The sequence below is a fragment of the Dendrobates tinctorius genome, unplaced genomic scaffold, assembly GCF_039654945.1.
Source record: "Dendrobates tinctorius isolate UK_male_01 unplaced genomic scaffold, ASM3965494v1 ptg000028l, whole genome shotgun sequence".
Classification (NCBI taxonomy): domain Eukaryota; kingdom Metazoa; phylum Chordata; class Amphibia; order Anura; family Dendrobatidae; genus Dendrobates; species Dendrobates tinctorius.
In genome coordinates this window covers 75,623,192-75,644,793 of record NW_027361696.1, presented here as the reverse complement: position 1 = coordinate 75,644,793, position 21,602 = coordinate 75,623,192, and the positions used below count along the sequence as shown (strand labels likewise).

The 21,602-nt window shown below is 44.5% G+C and overlaps 1 protein-coding gene across 3 annotated transcripts in view; it reads left to right on the top strand.

Annotated features, from left to right (window-relative positions):
• LOC141085556 (dickkopf-related protein 3-like) overlaps positions 1 to 21,280 on the top strand; it is a 43,254-nt gene extending 21,974 nt beyond the window's left edge. For all 3 annotated transcript variants that reach the window (XM_073571003.1, XM_073571005.1, XM_073571004.1), the window contains 2 exons: positions 12,971 to 13,127; positions 20,768 to 21,280. In XM_073571003.1, the coding sequence (XP_073427104.1) occupies positions 12,971 to 13,127; positions 20,768 to 21,140 (530 nt within the window). In that variant the 3' untranslated portion in view covers positions 21,141 to 21,280. The remainder of the gene's footprint in view (positions 1 to 12,970; positions 13,128 to 20,767) is intronic.
• The last annotated feature ends 322 nt before the right edge of the window (positions 21,281 to 21,602 follow it).

The following is a 21,602-nucleotide window of genomic DNA, read 5'->3' as shown; positions in this document are numbered from 1 at the left end:
CTGCAAGCTAGAGCGACTTACCAGTGCCTGGGAGGATGCTCACTGAGGACTCCAGAGGGATGGCGCCAAGGCGATCATCCGAGACTTGCTGCCCCGCTCCAGCCTGCGGCCACTGCGGCCCCAGTTCGACCCGTGGCCGCTGCCGCCTCACCTCTGCCCGCGGCAGCGGCCTGTTCCCCGCCACCCACAGTCGCCCTGCTCTCACCAGTGGCCGTGGCAAGTACAGTGCCGTCGGCAGCCCCCACTGTCCCGCTCCGGTCCGCAGCATGGGCCGAGCCTCTGCTGGCCGCGGACTCCCCGTCGCAGCCGTTAGCTGCGCAGGTGGCCTGTGATTCGCCAACCTACATTGCTGCCGCTTGCCCCAGTCCAGGGACTGCAGCCCATCTGTCCAAGGACTCCGTCGGGGCCTGTGGGGCCCCAGTGTCATCAGCGTGCCGGAGCGCGCGAAGACTTCGTCAACGCCTCAACAACTGGGCCCAGCGACTTCTACGCTGAAGGACCTCCATCCCGAACGGCGAGGGACGTCTGGACGGCTAAGTTGACTATATAATTAAGGATCCGTAGTCGGCCATATCGCGGCCCTATAGTGACCGGCTATTGCCGGAAGTAGTCGTGTTCTACCCGTTTGTGTTTGCTTGTATAGAGCCCCTGCGAGGGCAACCCGTGTTACCCCCTTTTGTTGATCAGGCCGTGACTGAGGCAAGTTCCCTCTAGTCTTATAAACTTTAACCCCTTCACCCCCAAGGGTGGTTTGCACGTTCATGACCGAGCCAATTTTTACAATTCTGACCACTGTACCTTTATGAGGTCATAACTCTGGAACGCTTCCATGGATCCCGGTGATTCTGACATTGTTTTCTCGTGACATATTGTACTTCATGTTAGTGGTAAAATTTCATTCAAATAACTTGCGTTTATTTGTGAGAAAAACGGAAATTTGGCAAAAATTTTGAAAATTTCGCAATTTTCCAACTTTGAATTTTTATGCCCTTAAATCACAGAGATACGGCACACAAAAAACTTGATAACTAACATTTCCCACATGTTTACTTTACATCAGCACAATTTTGGAACCAAAATTTTTTTTTGTTAGGAAGTTATAAGGGTTAAAAGTTGACCAGCGATTTCTCATTTTTACAACACCATTTTATTTTAGGACCACATCACATTTGAGGTCACTTTGAGGGGTCTATATGAATATAAATACCCAAAAGTGACACCACTCTAAAAACTGCACCCCTTAAGGTGCTCAAAAGCACGTTCAAGAAGCTTATTAACCCTTTAGGTGCGTCACAGGAATTTTTTTGAATATTTAAAAAAAAATGAACATTTAACTTTTTTTCACAAAAAAAATACTTCAGGTTCAATTTTTTTTATTTTACCAAGGGTAACAGGAGAAATTGGACTGCAAAAGTTATTGTGCAATTTGTCCTGAGTACGCTGATACCTGATATGTGGGGGGGAACGACTGTTTCGGCGCATGGCAGAGCTCAGAATGGAAGGAGCGCCGTTTGACTTTTTCAATGCAAAATTGGCTGGAATTCAGATCGGACGCCATGTCACGTTTGGACAGTCCCTGATGTACCTAAACAGTGGAAACCCCCTACAAGTGACCCCATTTTGGAAACTAGACCCCCCCCAAGGAACTTATCTAGATATGTGGTGAGAACTTTGAACCCACAAGCGCTTTACAGAAGTTTATAACGTACAGCGGTACAATTAAAAAATCATATTTTTTCCACAAAAATGATCTTTTCACCCCAATTTTTATTTTCCCAAGGGTAACAGGACCCTAAAAGTTATTGTGCAATTTGTCCTGAGTACGCTGATACCCCACATGTTGGGGTAAACCACTATTTGGGCGCATGGCAGAGCTCGGAAGGGAAGCAGCGCCATTTGACGTTTTTGGCTGGAATTGAGATCGGACACCATGTCGCGATTGGAAAACCCCTGATGTACCTAAACAGTGGAAACCCCCCACAAATGACACCATTTTGTAAACTAGACCCCCCTAGGAACTTATCTAGATGTGTGGTGAGCACTTTGAACCCTTCAGTGCTTCACAGAAGTTTATAACGCCCGGGCGTGAAAATAAAAAATTCGTATTCTTTCCACAAACATGATCTTTTAGTCACCATTTTTTTATTTTCCCAAGGGTACCAGGAGAAATTGGACCCCAAAAGTTGTTGTCCAATTTGTCCTGAGTATGCTGATACCCCATATGTGGGAGAAAACTACTGTGTGGGCACACGTCGGGGCTCGGAAGGGAAGTAGTGACGTTTTGGAATGCAGACTTTGATGGAATGGTCTGCGGGTGTCATGTTGCCTTTGGAGAGCCCCTAATGTACCTAAACAGTGGAAACCCCCCACAAATGACCCCATTTTGAAAACTAGACCCCCTAAGGAACTTATCTAGATGTGAGGTGAGCACTTTGAACCCCCAAAGGCTTCACTGAAGTTTATAATGCCCGGGCATGAAAATAAAAAAATCGTATTTTTTCCACAAACATGATCAATTAGTCCCCAATTTTTTCATTTTCCCAAGGGTACCAGGAGAAATTGGACCCCAAAAGTTGTTGTCCAATTTGTCCTGAGTATGCTGATACCCCATATGTGGGAGAAAACTACTGTGTGGGCACACGTCGGGGCTCGGAAGGGAAGTAGTGACGTTTTGGAATGCAGACTTTGATGGAATGGTCTGCGGGTGTCATGTTGCCTTTGGAGAGCCCCTAATGTACCTAAACAGTGGAAACCCCCCACAAATGACCCCATTTTGAAAACTACACCCCCTAAGGAACTTATCTAGATGTGAGGTGAGCACTTTGAACCCCCAAAGGCTTCACTGAAGTTTATAATGCCCGGGCATGAAAATAAAAAAATCGTATTTTTTCCACAAACATGATCAATTAGTCCCCAATTTTTTCATTTTCCCAAGGGTAACAGGAGAAATTGAACCCCAAAAGTTGTTGTCCAATTTGTCCTGAGTACGCTGACGCCACATATGTGGGAGAAAACTACTGTATGGACACACGTCGGGGCTCGGAAGGGAAGTAGTGACGTTTTGGAATGCAGACTTTGAGGGAATGTTCTGCGAGTGTCATGTTGCCTTTGGAGAGCCCCTAATGTACCTAAACAGTGGAAACCCCCCACAAATGACCCCATTTTGGAAACGAGACCCCCTACGGAACTTATCTAGATGTGTGGTGAGCACTTTGAACCCCCAAGGGCTTCACAGAAGTTTATAATGCCCGGGCATGAAAATAAAAAAATCGTATTTTTTCCACAAACATGATCAATTAGTCCCCAATTTTTTCATTTTCCCAAGGGTAACAGGAGAAATTGGACCCCAAAAGTTGTTGTCCAATTTGTCATGAGTACGCTGACACCCCATATGTGGGAGAAAACTACTGTATGGACACACGTCGGGGCTCGGAAGGGAAGCAGTGACATTTTGGAATGCAGACTTTGATGGAATGGTCTGTGGGTGTCATGTGCGTTTGGAGAGCCCCTGATGTACCTAAACTATTGAAACTCCCCACAAGTGACCCCATTTTGGACACTAGGCCCCCCATGGAACTTATCTAGATGTGTGGTGAGCACTTTGAACCCCCAAGTGCTTCACAGAAGTTTATAACACTCGGACGTGAAAATAAAAAAATCATTTTTTTCCACAAAAATGATATTTTTGCCCCCAATTTTTTATTTTCCTAAGGGTAACAGGAGAAATTGGACCCCAAAAATTGTTTTGCAATTTGACCTGAGTAGGCTGATACCCTACATGTGGGGGTAAAACACCTTTTGGGCGCATGGCAGAGCTTGGAAGGGAAGGAGCACCATTTGACTTTTTCAACTCAGAATTGGCTGGAATTGAGATCAGACGCCATGTTGCATTTGGAGAGCCCCTGATGTGTCCAAACAGTGGAAACCCCCAATTCTAACTCCAACCCGAACCACAACACACCCCTAACCCTAATCTCAGCCCTAACCCTAGCCCTAACCCTAACCCTAGCCCTAACCCTACCCTAACCCTAGTCCTAACCCTAGCCCTAACCCTAGCCCTAATGGAAAAATGGAAATAAATACATTATTTTAATTTTATTATTTTTCCCTAACTAAGGGGGTGATAACGGGGGGTTTGATTTACTATTTATGGCAGTTTTTATGTTTAACGGCTTTCACACGCTAAAAGACGCTTTTTATTGTAAAAATAGTTTTTGCATCACCACATATTGAGAGCTATAATTTTTCCGTATTTTGACCCACCGAGTCATGTAAGGTCTTATTTTTTGCGGGACGAGTTTACATTTTTATTGGTACCATTTTCGGGCACGTGACATTTTCTGACCGCTTTTTATTCCGATTTTTGGGACGCAGAATTAACAAAAACCAGCGTTTCATGAATTTCTTTTGGGGGGGTGCGTTTACACCGTTCCGCGTGCGATAAAATTGATAAAGCGGTTTTATTCTTCGGGTCAGTACGCTTACAGAGATACCTTATTTAGGTCGTTTTTTTATGTTTTGTCGGTTTTATGCAATGAAAACTATTTTATATAAAAAATGATTATTTTTGCATCGCTTTATTCTGCGAGCTATAACTTTTTTATTTTTTCACTGATGATGCTGTGTTGTGGCTCGTTTTTTGAGGGACAAGATGACGTTTTCAGCGGTACCATGGATATTTATATGCGTCTTTTTGATCGCGCGTTATTACACTTTTTGTTTGGCGGTATGATAATAAATCATTATTTTTTGCTTCGTTTTTTATTTTTTAAGGGGTTCGCTAAAGGGGTTAACTAATGGGACTGTTTTATAGGGCGGGTCGTTACGGACGTGGCGATACCTAATATGTGTACTTTTATTGGGTTTTTTTTTTTTATTTCTAAAAAATGGATTTATTTAGGGGATTATTTTTTTTTTTTTCTAATTTATTTGGCGATTTTTTTAAATTTATTTTAACACTTTTTTTTTATTTTTTTTTTTACTTTATTAAATAGTCCCAGGTGGGACATCACTGTCCTGTGACAGATCGCTGATCTGTCACATCACAGATCACTGTGACAGATCAGCAATCTGTCACAGGCACTGCAGAAGGCTTCCTCATGCCTGCGCTTTGCAGGCACTGAGGAAGCCAGCTTCCTGCAGGCCCCCGAAGGCCCCCCGTCGCCATCTTGGATTCGGGGGCCTGCAGGAAAGGAGCCCCCCGCAGCAGCGCTGCACATTGCGCTGCCGTGGGGGGCTCAGGGAAGCACGGAGGGAGCCCCCTCCCTGCCGATGCTTCCCTTTAACCCCCGGTACACAGCGATCATGTTTGATCACGGTGTGCAAGGTGTTAACGTGTCGGGGGCGGACATATTGTGCCGGGTGTCAGCTGTGATAATCAGCTGACACCCGGTCGCGATCTGCGGCGCTCACCACGATTACTACAAGTAATGGAAGATCTCGATCTCTAGGATGTAATCAGTGGAATACCAAAAGGGCTGTTATATTTTGGCTTTCTCCTTGGCCCCTCTGTTTTAGTCATCAGTAGGGGTTCTGAGAGTTTGTAAAAATAAAAAAAAACAGGGGAATCTATCATACGATTCATACTTGCCGAAACCATTTGCAGAATGCATCAGAGACGGACTTCTGTATTACAAACCTAGGTGATTTACTCTAAAAATCTATGGCATTTCAGAGAAAAATATAATTGAAAATAGAATTGGGGACTAGTGACTAGTCCAAAAGGTACTCTACGTCTCTGCCGACTTCACCCTGCTTAACTAGACTGACAGGTCTTTCCCTATAAATACATAAGCGCACATAGACCTGATAGCCTAGCTGACCGGGCATGGAGAATCCAGCAACACACCACTTGGACTAGTCACCTTGTCTCCCGCTGTGGCAATGTAGCAGATTGGCCATGGTTCTTACCCTTCGCACTGAAAAGTGTGAAATCCGTGGTGAAATTCCACATAAAGAATTCTCATGCAGTGAAGTAAAAATCCATATTCCATGTCAATTCAAACATTAATAATTTTTCACAGCATGTGGATGAGAAATCCATATGGTAAATCAGCCGCTTACTCATAAAGCATGAACATAGAGTAAAGTGCTATGCTACAGGTATTTTCTAATAAATTTACTAAAATCATGAATCAGCAATCACTTCATTGTAAGCTTTTTGCTTTGGACATTGCTAGTGACAGCAGATTATGGTGATTATTTTGACCTACTTTACTGTGCAAAAAATTTAGGAAGGCGTGGAAAAACTGCTGCAAAGTAAGACTATTCTGACTCCTTACACACTGAAGATGTCAGTACTTTTATTGACAGCTCAGTCATTCAGTCTGGTGAAGTGGTGTCCTGAGCTGTCAGTATGTTGATTGCCAGCTCGGCCATCCAACCTGAGACTTGGAGGTGCTGGCTGTCTCCAGGTGTTCATTGTCCAAGTGATTGCTAGGCTACTTAATTGGGCTGTTACTCCCAGACCTCTGCCAAATTCAGCTAATGCATGGTTTGTCTCTTTGTGCCTTGCATTTTGTTTGTAGATCTTTCATTGCCTGACCTTGGCCCTCTTTCTGACCATATTCCTTCTGTTTATGACGTACCTTCGTTTCTTGACCTTCTATCAGGTCTCACAGCTTGGCCGTGAGAAGTGACTCAGCATCACACTGTGGCTCTCTATGTACCACTACTCACAAAGTAGCTTGAACTCGACTGCTGGAGGCATGTGTGAAGATTCGAAAGATGGTTTATTTTTCAGCTGAATTCTTGAAGTTATGCACAATTACAGGCTGTAGAAAGAACTTATTCTAAATCAGGGATACAGACATGTGTACTTATTGATGTGGGAGACATACAGAATGAAGAAATGAGGGGTTACTGACATTATAGCTACATCAGATTCACATTAAGAGAGGCAGAGCAACTTCTAAAAGGGGCATACCCTATTCTAAGGCAGCACAACAACAACACAATGATAATACAATAATGCCTGATCATGATAATTCCATTTTGACAAGATGTCTTCCAATGATATCCCCACTGTTCTTGGGACCTGAAAGACAAAGAAGAAACAAACATGCAACAATTAAACTGTAAACAACTGTAAAGTCCAGTTTGTGGTTGGTGACCTTTAGTCCACATACCGTAATTAGATAATCCAAGTCCAACTGGAAACCCATCTTAGGATTGGGGAAGCCGCTACTTGCAAACTCTTTCACCAACCCAACAATTCAAGTGATGAACGTATGAAGTTCTGATACAGCTGGAGACATGTGGAGGTATGCTCCCTGCCAAGAGCTGTGTCGGGTAGCGGGTAGTAGTGTCCTTACTTCACGTGATGCCTTCTCCTATGAACCATTCTGCGAATTGTGTCAGATGAACAAAAGTCTACATGGCAGATGAGCAGTTTGTGAAGAGTCCAAAGCAATGATGCCTCAACTTCAATCCTGGTGCCATGAGTGTGCAGGGTGTAGAGATGGCTTGCTTGATCTCTCCATCTTGTCTGGTCCCTCAAGCTCATATGCTCTGCTGGCATCAATAGAACAAGGATCCTTGAGTGGGAGGCTTGGAGGTGACAGCCATGTGATATCACTAAGGCTAGATGCAACCATGAGTCCTGTTCTCTGATCAGCGGGGTTAAGGTCAGTTGAGATGTGGTGCCACTGCTCAGGAGTAACTTTGCCTTTTCATGAAGGTTTATCTCAGGTAGACACTTGGAATATGTTTTGTTTAATGTCCCACAGAAGAGCAAGGCTGCATTGAATGGGAGAAACATCAGAACCCATATTGTGATCCTTTAAGCTTGTTGCAAGGTTTCTAGATGGGAATGCTTTAACTACCTGAGGTTTGCTGCAGACAGCATTCCTTGTGTTCTAGAGAGCAGATCAATTGTTGCTTCACTTGTGGGAAAAGACTTAAATCCATCATCTACATTGAAGTTCTTCTCCACAAATAGATGAACATCAGATCCATACTCACCTTTCTGGGCAGTTTGTCACAGTCCATAGATTGCCACAGCAGGTGAGAGGCTGTTGCCGAAAACATCTACCTTCATCCGGTAGTCTATGACCTCATTGTGGATGTCATTGTCCTTGTGCCATAAGACCCTGAGATAGTGTTTTTCCTCTCCATAAAACCGTGAAACATTTGCTAGATGTCAGCCATTACTGCAACAGGCTCTTGCCTGAAGTAAATCATTACTCCTATAAGACTGTTGTTTAGGTTAGGCCCAATAAGGAGCAAATTATTGAGACAGATGCCTTCATACTGAGCACTGGAGTCAAACACCACTCTGATATGGTTAGGTTTGCGAGCGTGATAGATGTCAAAGGATGGAAGGTACCAGCATTCTTCTCCTTCCTTTAGTAGTGGTGCAGGCTCTGAATGATCTCTGTCAAAGATATTCTGCATGAAGTCAATGAAATGTTTCTACATCTCTGATTTACGCTTTACAGTGCATTTTAAAGATGAAAACCTTGCAGTTGCTAGATGCAGATATACTTTGTTCTTGGAGAATGGAAAGGTAATTGTGATACCTAGCTGTTGGAATCATCCTGGGCACATTCTGTTCCAAAATTTTAATGAATTATTTGTCCTCTTTCGCAGGTGCCAACTTGTTGTCTTCACTTGTAGAATTGAATACCGACAACCGGTCATCACAGAACAGGAAATGTGTTCATGTTGTCAGGGGTTTATTGCTGCCACTTACTGTCACTCAGCTTCTCCTTCACCCAGTAATGATGTGGGCATGGCTGAAAGTGCTAAATCACCTTGTCAGCCTCTGTACTTATTGATTGATTAAAATATAACCTTCACTAAAGTCTTGACTTATCGTGAAGTCAATAATATACAATAAAACCACCATCACCATTTAAAAAGAAAAGATAGGAACCAGGAAGGTGCCTAAACCTATCAAATTGTTAGACTGGTTCTGCCTTACAGCGGAGGTTGGAACCCTAGGACCTGCGCACTGGTGCCCCCACTCATGTGTATTAAGCATCTGCAGAGTTGTAATGTATTCATTCGCCTTTCTGGTATAGAGCTCTGAACTGAACATAGTTGTCCCAGGGCTCCCTCTAGTGGTATTTCATGAGAAGCAGGCTGAGAGATGAAATGATGTTGATGTGACGCAGCAATTTTTGCCATAAGTCTGCTACATTGCAAGAAAGTTCATATTTAACATGTTCAAGGCTTTCTCTGACTTTCCATGTTAGTTTAGTAGAGCGCTCAGCCTTTTCACTGGACTGTGGATTAAACTCTACAGATTCTTCATCTGATTGTGGGTCTTGCAGAGACTATAGTGTTCCACTCTGCTATTGTACTTCACATGCAGAATGGATCTGTAGTGTGAAGTGAGCTGCAGGGTGAAACCCGGGGAAGGACGCTGTGCTGTGAGCTATGCACACACTGATAATTCCTATATGCTGTGAGCAGACATTCTGATCTCTGTGCCGTATCTCTAGAGGACATGTAATCTGGCTTTGCAGATGTATCTGGGAGAAATTATGTTGACTATTCTGACTTGATAACTAGGCTGAGAGTGTGGGGCACTTGACAGACCATTTCTGTGGCAGTCTCTATGTACCGTTACTCACAAAGTGATTTCATCAGATAGCTTGAACTCGACTGCAGGAGGTACGTATGAAGATTCTAGCAGAAGGTTTATTTTCCAGCTGAATTCTTGGGCAGCATGAATCATAGCCTAGCTGTGCAACTGCAGCCAAGTATGGCTGGTTTCACACTTGCCTTCCTTTGAGCTGCGCACAGCCGCCGCTAAGCTCCGCCCCTGCCATGCCTCCTCCGGTTAGCTCCGCCTATGGACGCATGACGCTGCATGCGACCTGCCTACCCTATCTTTAGCATTGGGTACGCAGGCCGTGCACAGGTATGCGTTTGCCGACGCATGTGTCCTTTTGACAGTGCGTCAATCAAGACTCACTTATTGGCAGAAATCAGCCGCTGTCGATAGGCTCCCTAGTCATTATTTTTGTCCGGCAGGAACGTTTATCACCTTAGGACATAATACTCCATATTGTTTTGACAGGAAATAAAACCACGTTTGTCAGATGTGAGCTTCACAAACAGAGAAATCTGATATCTTAACTTGTCGGTCGGTTGTTTCTTTTGCTCTGTTGACAAGTCAAATGCAACAAAACCTGATGTATCACCTGAGATTAGGATCTGTCCATTGTGGGTGCGGAATATCAGGGGTATCTTGTTTCATTGCCTGCTTCTTCTCCAGTATTTACTGACACACTTAAAAGATTTGTTTCTGAAACATGAGAATCAGATTCTTTTAGGAAACTGTCCCTACTTAGACAAGGTATCAGCCCCATTGCCCCTAATATAAAGCATGTTATGTCTATGGTGACTACAAGACGAGGCTCCAACGTGATCACTCCTCTATTTGGATAGATGCTCATTCACAGCTTCTTTGTGCATAGTTATCATGCAAATACTACGGAATTTGTAGGATTATGTGCCCATTGATATCAGATGAAACTAGCAGACTATTTAATGTGGGGGTTCAAACTGTCCCCCAGTAACAGAGTGAAAGAAGGATTGGGGCATGTAGGATTTTAACGCGCCTGATCCTTTGTTTCCACAAATTTCTGCCAGAGTGGGCTCTCAAGAAGCTTATTCCTCTCTCCCTATTGAAAAAGCTGTGCATTCATCTACCTAAAGGGGGTGTCCAGCCACCTTAAAAAAAGTAACTTAGAATGCTGTAAAATAATGGAATAGGTAATACTTACATAACAGATGTCTCGCTGGTCTTCAGAGATTTCCCACTGGGGCCAACACTTCATGGGTCCCACAGTTTTTTTAGTTCTTTTATTTCCTACACTAACATGTTGATGGTTGTAGTCAATCACTTGTGAAATGGTGACATATCAGCAAGGCTAAGGTCACCCATGCAGCCAGTGATTGGCTGCAGTGGTCACATATCAGTTTCGACACGACATTGCTGGATCAAGAAGAACAGACCGGGGTTGGACCCAGGAATTTGCTGGAATGAGAGCAATCTGTAATAGGAGTATTACTCCTATTACAGCTTTCACATCTCCACCAGGACCTGCTCCTGTGCCATCTTCTTCTGTTGCCAGGTTCCTCCACATTCATTCTTCAGGTCATGTTAGTGATAAGCTCTGCACAGACATTTAGATTAGGTCCACCAAGTAGATTGGGGTGGCTAAGACCTGCAGTGCCACCCAGTCTGACAGTAGGGGTTTGTGCTCTCCAGCTGGAGTTATCAGCTTCCTGCTCCAGCCAATTAAAGCTTCCAGCTTACTGCTGGAAGCTGCCAGATATAGCCTTGTGCTCCTCTGGTTTGGTGTTGTCTGGTTTGCTCCCTGTATTATTGTTCCTTGTTTTGATCTTGGCTTGTATCTGACTAATCTTACCGATTCTGATTTTGTACCTTTTGGTTCTGTCCCGGGTACCTGACCATTCCTTCCAGCCTACTCCACCAAACAGGTTTATTCCATGACCCCAGCACAGGGGCCCTCGTTAAATTCAGATCCTTGTACAGGGGTCAATGAGTGAAAGCCAGGGCAACCCCTGGGACCAGGTAAGTGGAGTAGCTTGCACTAAGCCTGTCCGTGGTAGCCACTTTAGAGCTGCCAGTCGACCACTTGCAAAACTTCATTACACTAGCATTCTAAGCGTGGTATGAACATTTTTTTAGGTGACTGGACATTTCTTTTAAAAATATTCCATACAATTTATGAATGACAGTAGCTCAATATTATAATTTTTCATTCCTGCTGTACTTATGATTGTATAGGTTACATCTATTTATATAATTGCCTTGTAATGTTTTCATTTCCTGTTCTGTCCAGATGTCACCATATCCCAGAATTCCAAGCGGAGGAAGTTCACCGACCGCCATATTGGGACACCCAAGTGATGGGTGTCTCAAAATGGAAACTGCTGCTGGTACCAACTTATTGCACGGTACCACCAGCGGAACACCGTCGCACTACACACACTCTATACACCGTACGCACCTTACACTCACACACTCTCTATACACCGTATGCAACTCACACTCACAATCACACACTCACACAATCACACTCACTCACACACTCATGCAGCCTCTTGTGTAGTACCACCAGTGGAACACTGTCGCACTGTGCCTGCACGAATTCCGTGCAGGTGCAGTGAATCATTAGGCTGATTCCGGTGGCAGATGTGCTATGTGTCTACAGGCAGAGGAAGCCGGTCACATCTAAGGGGTTTTCCCATGAGCGAAAGTTCATTTTAAAAATTGTCTGTGTGTGACCGTGTACGGAGCATACCACATCTCCTGGGCAGGGGAGGAAGCAAAAGACAATACTGACATTACAGCAGGGGATCACAGAGTATTCATTTTGTGATGTAAAATATTTAAGTGACTGTTTTTAAACAATATTTTACCTCACTAAATGTATCCTCTGCGATCTCCTGCTGTAATGTCAGTATTGTCTTTTGCTTCCTCCTCTGCCCAGGAGCTGTAGTATGTTCTGTACATGGTCAGACACAGACAATTTTTAAAATGAACTTTCGTTCCTCCTGACATGCTGTGCATTGACTGTTTAGTGATGGGGTATACAGGAAAAACAAGAGATGACATGAGAGGAGAAGACAGCAGATGGGGGAGAGGGAAAGCGCACAGGGGTGAGATAGACAGAGCACAGAGGGGAGACAGCTCAAACGGTACAGTACATGAGGGGAGAACACAGCACAGGAAGGAGAGAGACAGCTGACAAGGGGGATAGCACATGGGGTAGACAGATTAAAGAAGAGAGCACAGAGAAGTCAGCACTTGTGTAAAGAGAGAGTGGATAGGTGGGTGAGCACATGGGGGGGGGAGAGATTCTCAACGCTGCAAAGCCTGCCCCCATCGTGACATTACTGCCCTCCCGATGCGATAGCATCTCGTTTACTTATAATAATTATTCTGCTGTTCGCTATGCATTAACTCTAGAATTTCTTCTATTCACAGCACTTCCGTTCCCAATATGTTTACCACTTCCATCTGAAGGAGAACAGTGTCGTACCCAGACCAGTAGCCTCTTAAAGTTTATAACCTTTGGTGCTGATTATGATTTGGGTTTGCAACGTTGTCCTTGTGCTGAAGGTCTGGTGTGCACCAGAAAAGGGTATGCTTGCTAATGAGGCTTCTATAACACAGACATTTGTGAAAATATACATTAACTGATCCTATAACATGACACAGGGAAATACATAAGCAATATCATCACTTGAGACTTTGGTATGCACATGCAAAATATGTAGATTATCATACTATTGTTTTCATATGTGACAGAGGGACCCTTAGATCTCTTGAGCACCAGAATATCTTATATGTCGCAGTAATATTTGGTCCAACTGTTACTTTCACTAGGGGGAGCTTGTGCGCTTACCGTTTACCATTTACACATTGAACTCAATAAGGTGCTCCCTCTAGTGGTGGCTGCAGGTACATAAAAAGTTATCACAGCTCTATGTCTTTATTGGAAATTAGAAACTCTGTATCATAAACTGTGCAATCTAAATCCTATAGTGATATTGGCTAATTAACAAGAATATAGATTGTTTGACCTAAAAAATGAGTTTATGTTATATGAACTTTTAGTTTAAGGCATAAACCACTTTCCAGAGCCCGAGTACAATACAAGGTTGTGCTTACACAACAAGGTCACTGGCTAATTCTACATTCTATGTATCGCTCTGGTGCTTGAATGTGGTCAGTCTTCTGGAGAAAGTGAGTATTTTCATCTAATATTTAAGGCCTTCCATCATTTTTAGGCTTCCATATACATTACAGTCAGTCAAATCGCCTGAATAGTGATGAGTGAGCGTGCTCAGATAAGGTGTTATCTGAGCATGCTCGTGTCCTAATTGAGTATTTTCATTGTTCTAAAAGAATGCGCGAGCCGCCGCGGCTTCATTCTCACAGCTGTTCGACAACCGCAACACATGCAGGGATTGCCGATTGCCTAACAAACAGACATTCCCTTTACGTTGTTGCTGCTGTCGAACCGTCGTGAGACATGCAGCCACGAGGACTCGAGTATTTGTTTCGAGCACGCCGAAAACATTTGATTAGGGCCCAAGCATGCTCAGATACTGTAACACATTATCTGAGCACGCTCGCTCATCACTATGCCTAACCATTTAACGTCTATGGTGGCCCCCAAACTCTACAGGAAACAGACAATGTTGAAGAGAGAAGAATCAGGCATTTTGAATATAAATGTATAATCCTTTTGTTTCCTATGAAGATGAGCAGTCGCCAGAGAAGTCGGCTGGCTTCTTACAGCGCTCTTCTCATTTTGAACTCATGCCCCCTTGAGCATACATGTGTATGAGGAAGTCAACTGAACAAGCTTTCAGATGCAAGCTATCTGATGTGTATGGCCACCCCTCGTGGCTCCCATAAGACTGTAAGCTATCTGATGTGTATGACTATCCCCATGGTCCTCCATATGCCTATAAGCTAAATGATGTGTAAGGCTACCCCCAAGACTCGTCCATATGCCTATAAGCTAACCGATGTGTTTGGCTACCCCAATGGTCCACCTTACAGCTGTAAGCTAAGTGATGTGTATGGCTACCCCAATGGCCCCCCATTCATAATAAATAGCTGATGGCCCAACAATAGTTAGCTTTCGATCATTCAGCTGAAAGCTATCTCTTCCAAGTCCCCCATAGATTAGAACACTCAGCTTAGCTCCTGTGACCTCTATGAAAGAGCCACTGTCAGACTCCTCTGGCAGTAGCTTAGGGTCCCGTCGCACATAGCGACTCACCAGCAATCCCGATCACTGGTGATCGCTTAGTTAGCTGCAATGTATCTTAGTTACCAGCGCGCTGATGCAGGGAGCTGGTAACCAGGGTACTCATCAGGTTTCTAAGGGGCGCGCGGCACTTAGAAACCCGATGTGTACCTTGGTTACCAGCTCCCTGCATCAGCGCGCTGGTAACTAAGGTACACATCGGGTTTCTAGGCACCGCGCGCCCCTTAGAAACCTGATGTGTACCTTCGTTACCAGATCCTGCTCGCTGGTCTCCCGCCTGTCACACGCAGTGATGCGTGCTGGCCAGCGTTAGACCAGCGACCCCAAAAATGTCCAGACGTTTCAACAACGATCAGCGATAACCGGCAGGGGGGCTGGTCGCTGATAGCTATCATACACAGCGATCTCGCTGTGTGTGAAGGGGGCTTTAAAGTATTTGATGGAGACCAAAAGGACCGGCCATCAGAAATCTGAAGTACCGGATCCATCTTTCCACCTATATCATCAGTCAGAAAGAGTTGTGAGGGTTCCATATACAGCAGACTGCCAACCGATCCAGAAAATATTGGGGGGGTTCGGCAGACATTGGTCTAATGTTTATTGCCATCTTTAAAATGTAATCTACTGATCACCATGATTTTGGGCATGGGCTATCTACAATGTCTGCAATTTGTATCTAATTTGTTTTCCCTGATTGTAGAGAGCTGCAGAATTCATTGTCACATAGTAAATAATTATATAATGTTATATATATATATATATATATATATATATATATATATATATATAATAATGACTCACTGCATGCATGCTACACAATGTAACCAGGACGTTAGTGCATGGAAATGATTCCCCTTGTTTTGTGCATTGACTCATAAATAGCGATGGGCAGACCCGAACAGTAAAGTTTGGGGTCTGTACCAAACACCTAGTTTGCAGATACGGACCCCGAACATGGACTTCTCCAGGAATACTGTTCGGGTTTGGCACCCTGAACATCGGGTGTTTCCCACGCTGTCATCTGCGCAACAGCACAAGAAACACCAGCAGCTCTGATCAGTGAGCTGCGGTTCCCACAATGTCAGATGACAGCATGAGCCAGGTGCTGTAAACGGGGGAAAATTTTTTTACCTCCAGTCACAGGCATTATTGTTGCTGTAAACAGAGAGAGCAGGTGCCGCTGATGGGAGTATTCATCAGCTGACACCTGTGTAATAATTTTTTTTTTTAAATTACTTGGGCTTGGGGTCTCTTATTTTTTATAACCAGCACAGGCAAAACTGACAGCTACGAGCTGCAACCCCTCAGCTGTCAGCTTTATTATGGCTAGTCATCAAGATTAGAGGGGTCTCAATGCTGTTTTTATTTATTTAAATAATTTTTAAAAATGGTGTGGGGTCCCCCCCATTATTGACAACCAGCCAAGCTAAAGCACAACCAGCCTAAAAATAGGAGCCCACAGTCACCCCAGAAAAGAGGGTTAGTAATGGAGGCTTCTTATAAACACTGACAGGAGTGTAATTGTTCCTGCTGCGTCTATTGCTGAGCTCCAGTTACAAAGTTCACAAGAGTTCAAACTGGATGACCACCGGTGACCTCACTTATGGCACAGCTTGCTGAGTGAGAAAGTCCTCACACAGCAGTGCCGTAAGTGAGGTTACCAGGGTTTAGCTATGAACTCCAGTGAACATTCTCATGGGAGCTCAGTGCTAGTCACAGCAGGAGAAGAGCTGGACAAAGTGCCAGAATTGACGTATCTAATATATGCGCCTTTTCTTAGGTGACTGTGGGCTACTATTTTCAGGCTGGGGGGTGCAATATCCATGGCCACTTACAAGTCTGAGAATACCAGCCCCCAGCTATTTGCTTTAGCTTGGTTGGTTATCAAAAAATGTGGGGACCCCATGCTGTTTTCTATGTATTTATTTAAATAATTAAAAAAAACAGCATGGGGACACCTTTATCTATATATATAAACGCCTTATCGTGTCTGTCTGTAACCGAAATCGCGGGCCGCTGATTGGTCGTTGGTCGCGGCCGCCAGGCCCCCGCCAGGCCGCAACCAATCAGCGACAGGCGCAGCTGTTTGGAATGGTAAGCTGCGCCTGCCGCTGAACGGTCGCGGCCGCTAGGCCGCGACCAATCAGCGGCAGGCGCAGGCCTTAATCTGTAAAAAAGAGAATTAAAATAAAAAAAAAGTTATTTTCACCTTCCGACGGCCTCCTGTCTTCTTTCCACGAGTCCGGCCTCGCGTTCCCAGTAATGCTTTATGGCTTAGACCGCTGATGATGTCACTCTCGCGAGAGCGAGAAAGAAGACCGACGTCACTTTCGCGAGAGCGATAAAGAAGACCGACGTCATCAGCGGTGTAAGCCGCAAAGCATTACTGGGAACGTGAGGCCGGGCGCGTGGAAAGAAGACAGGAGGCTGTCGGAAGGTGAGAATAACTTTTTGTTATTTTTTAATATTTTTGTACAGGGCCGCGGCAGTGATTGGTCGCCGCTACAGGGCCGAGTTGCTGATTGGTCACGGACAGAGGTCCGCGACGCTGATTGGTTGCGGCTAAATGGAAAGGCTGGTGAGGGGACCATGCATACCAGGAAAGGGGGGTTAGGGGACCATGCATACCAGGAAAGGGGGGTGAGGGAACCATGCACACCAGGATTGGGGGGTGAGGGGACCATGCATACCAGGATTGGGGGGTGAGGGGACCATGCATACCAGGATTGGGGGATGAGGGGACCATGCATACCAAGAAAGGGGGGTTAGGGGACCATGCATACCAGGATAGGGGGGTGAGGGGACCATGCATACCACGAAAGGAGGGTGAGGGGACCATGCATACCAAGAAAGGGGGATGAGGGGACCATGCATACCAGGAAAGGGGGGTGAGGGGACCATGCATATCAGGATTGGGGGTGAGGGGACCATGCATACCAGGATTGGGGAGTGAGAGGACCATGCATACCAGGACTGGGGAGTGAGGGGATCATACATACCAGGAAAGGGGGGTGACGGTGAGCATACATACCAGGATTGTGGTGTGAGAGGACCATGCATACCAAGAAAGGGGGTGAGGGGACCATGCATACTGCATACCAGGATTAGGGGGGTGAGAGGACCATGCATACCAGGACTGGGGAGTGAGGGGACCATACATACCAGGAAAGGGGGGTGACGGTGAGCATACATACCAGGATTGTGGTGTGAGAGGACCATGCATACCAAGAAAGGGGGTGAGGGGACCATGCATACCAGGATTAGGGGGGTGAGAGGACCATGCATACCAGGACTGGGGGTGAGGGGACCATGCATACCCCAAAAGGAGGGTAAGAGGACCATGCATACCAGGATTGGGGAGTGAGGGGACCATGCATATCAAGAAAGGGGGGTGAGGGGACCATGCATACCAGGATAGGGGGGTGAGGGGACCATGCATACCAGGATAGGGGGGTGAGGGGACCATGCATACCAGGATTGGGGGGGTGAGAGGACCATGCATACCAGAATTGGGGGGTGAGGGCACCATGCATACCCCGAAAGGGGGGTAAGAGGACCATGCATACCAGGAAAGAGAAGTGAGAGGACCATGCATACCAGGATTGGGGGGTGAGAGGACCATGCATTCCAGGATTGGGGGGTCAGGGGACCATGCATACCAGGATAGGTGGTTGAGGGGTAGCATGCATATCAGGATTGGGGGTGAGAGAACCATACATATCAGGATTGGGGGTGAGAGAACCATACATATCAGGATTGGGGGTGAGAGAACCATACATATCAGGATTGGGGGTGAGAGAACCATACATATCAGGATTTGGGGGTGCATTATTGCATTATTATTAAATTTTCAAAAATAAACTGCAAATATATTCTAGAATACCCGATGCGTTAGAATCGGGCCACCATCTAGTTCTTGATAACCAGCCATGATAAAGTTGACAGCTGAGGGTTGCAGCCCACAGCTGTCAATTTTGCCTGCTCTGGTTATCAAAAATAGAAGAGACCCCACGTCATTTTTTAAAATTATTTATTTATCTATAGCACAGACGCCGGCTGATGTATACTAACATCAGCGACATCAGGCGTAGGCAGTCGGGAGGTGTACTCTCTCATCAGCTGACGTCTATGATCGGAGGTAAACTTTTTACTGCCGGTCACAGTTGCTGGCTCCTGCTGTCATCTGACAGCATGGGAACTACAGCTCTCTTTACTGGCATGTTTTCTGCGCCGTCATGCAGATGACAGCATGGCAAACAACGGATTTTCGGGCCACCCATTCATTTGAATGGGGTCCAGGTTCAGGTACCCGAACCAAACATTTTTTTTAGATGTTCGGCCGAAAATAGGTTGCACAGGTAATTATAGCTGCTATACTCTGCCGTATGTTGTCTCATGAAAGAGAATCAGGGCCGATTGTACTAATGACACTCAGCTCAAACTCTGTCAGAGTTTGATCCAAATATCATCTGAAGGCTCATTCACATGTCAGTATTTGGTCAGTATTTTGCATCAGTGTTTGTATGCCAAAGCCAGGAATGGAACTTACCAAGAAAAAAATATAATTGAAAGACTGATGTCTGTTCTTTGTTTTGGAGACACTCCTGGTTTTGGCATACAAATACTGATGAAATACTGATCAAAAATACTGATGTGTGAAAGAGGCCTGAGTGTGATCTGATCTTCTCTCGTGACAGAATCACATCACAGGTGTGGAGGAGCAAGTAATTTCTCCATCTTCTCTATTGCCTATGTCCGCGGTAATTGGACTGCATTCAGATGACATCCAAGTGCAGTCTGATGGTTTACACTTACCCATAGACTTACATGGGTATGCGTACTCTGAATATTGGAGCCGTTCACAGCATACAGTTGTGTTCAAAAGTTTACATACCCCGGCATACCCCTTATTGTGCATCTTGAAACCGCAACACCACTAGTTTTCAGAGAGTCCAGTATTTCAGCTGATATTATTTGTGGGGTTTTCTTCGCATCCTGCACAATTTTCCTGGCATTTGTCACAGGTCACAGATGAGGATGTTACCTTTAGTAGCCATTCAAACCCATTTATGTCAACTTCTGTGCATGTAATCAGGCCAAAATCACCAAGGCATGTAAACTTTTGATCAGGGTCATTTGGATGTTTTTGGCTGTCATTATGATATAAAAAGAGAAAACACAGTAGTCTGACAATAAATGGCTTCACCCAACCACTAACCATGAGTGGAGAAAAAGTTTTGGTGTTATCATTCATATTCTCTGAAAAAAGGCCAAGAAAGCAAAAATTCTGCCCGAGTATGTAAACTTTTGAGCACAACTGTATTTTAACAGTCAAGCCCTGTTTTTTCTTCTGACACAAAGCTCCAAAATCTTTAGTACAGATATAAAATAACACAATTGTTACCACTAGCGGGTGTATGGTACTTTAATATGGTAGTGTATAAAAAGGCTTTATACAGCTAAATTTTTATTCTTTTAATAAATTGCAGTCTTCAAATCATGTAACACTTTGCCCTTACAATTGCTCATTTTGCCTTTCTACCCAGCTAATTATTCTCTTTTTCCATTAGGTCTATGGTATCATGTGATAAAAAACTGACTAGCTGAATCCTTCTAAGCTCTATGTATAAACAGGCAATGGCGGGAGGAGGAGGGAGCAGCTGGGTCAGGAGTTGAAGAGGGGAATGATTTCTGAAGGGACAAGTGACTTCATGTTTCTACATAGACTCAAGAGAAGAGAAGAATTATCTGGGTAGAAAGGCAAAATGAGCAATTGTAAGTACACAGTGCTGTATAATAAGATGATTGAAATATATTAAGAGGATAAAAACTTTGATGGGAGGAGGAGGACTTCTTCAACTTTTATTTTTAGTAACACTGAACTGTAATAGTGCTATTATCATTATCAGAACCATTTTAACCATTTTCAGGCTGCTGATTTTTTGTCTATTTCGCTTTGTGCTGTGTCACATCACTGTTCCTCATGTTTCTATTTCTAGAAACCTAATATCTACTTGTGAGAAGCCAGATGAAGTTATAGACTTCACAAGCTACAGAGAAGACCCTTTGTTTCAACCAATTGTCCGAAGAGATGAGGAGTTGAACTACTATGATGCAGATCTTGTCCCTTGGCCCTACCAAGGTGACCAGATATCTTTTGCAGACTTTCCAAAGACAAGTGAAGTGAACGAGAGATACGTAAGACGTGACCTTCAAATATTCAATACTGATTCCGGGGATGACTTGAAGGAAGAAAATCTTAATTTCGATGATCATGTGGATGAACCAGGTGATCCAAGTGAAGCAGATTTCCAAGAGCTCAAACAACTTGCTAGTGAAATGGGACAATATTTCGGTCCTGGTTTCTATTAGTTATTTTTTTTATTTTAGTTTAGGGTATTATTATGCTGCTATTTTGTTACAATTTTGTTTTAATTTTATAAACCTGATACATTTGAAATAATCTGTTGTATGTCATGTAGGCTGAATAAAATGTTTCCATCACATGGAAAGGTATGAGTAATGTATTTTTTTAAATCAGAATGTTATTGGAGAGCGTTATGCTCCTACAGGTGCATTGGGTGGAAGAAATGCATTTTGACATACCTCCTGGCACACTCACAGATCAACAGCTAGCTAGTTCCCACTGGCTCCGGATGCGGTGTCTGCGCCGTCTGGAAGTCCCAGCACCACTGCTGCCTTTTATTGACCACAAAGGTCAAGTGACTATAAACACGCGTCATCAGAGAGACAACTGATAAAGCCATCCTGTACTCACTTGACTGCTATTACAAGCCAACGCCATCCTCTACTCACTTGACTGCTTTTACAGGC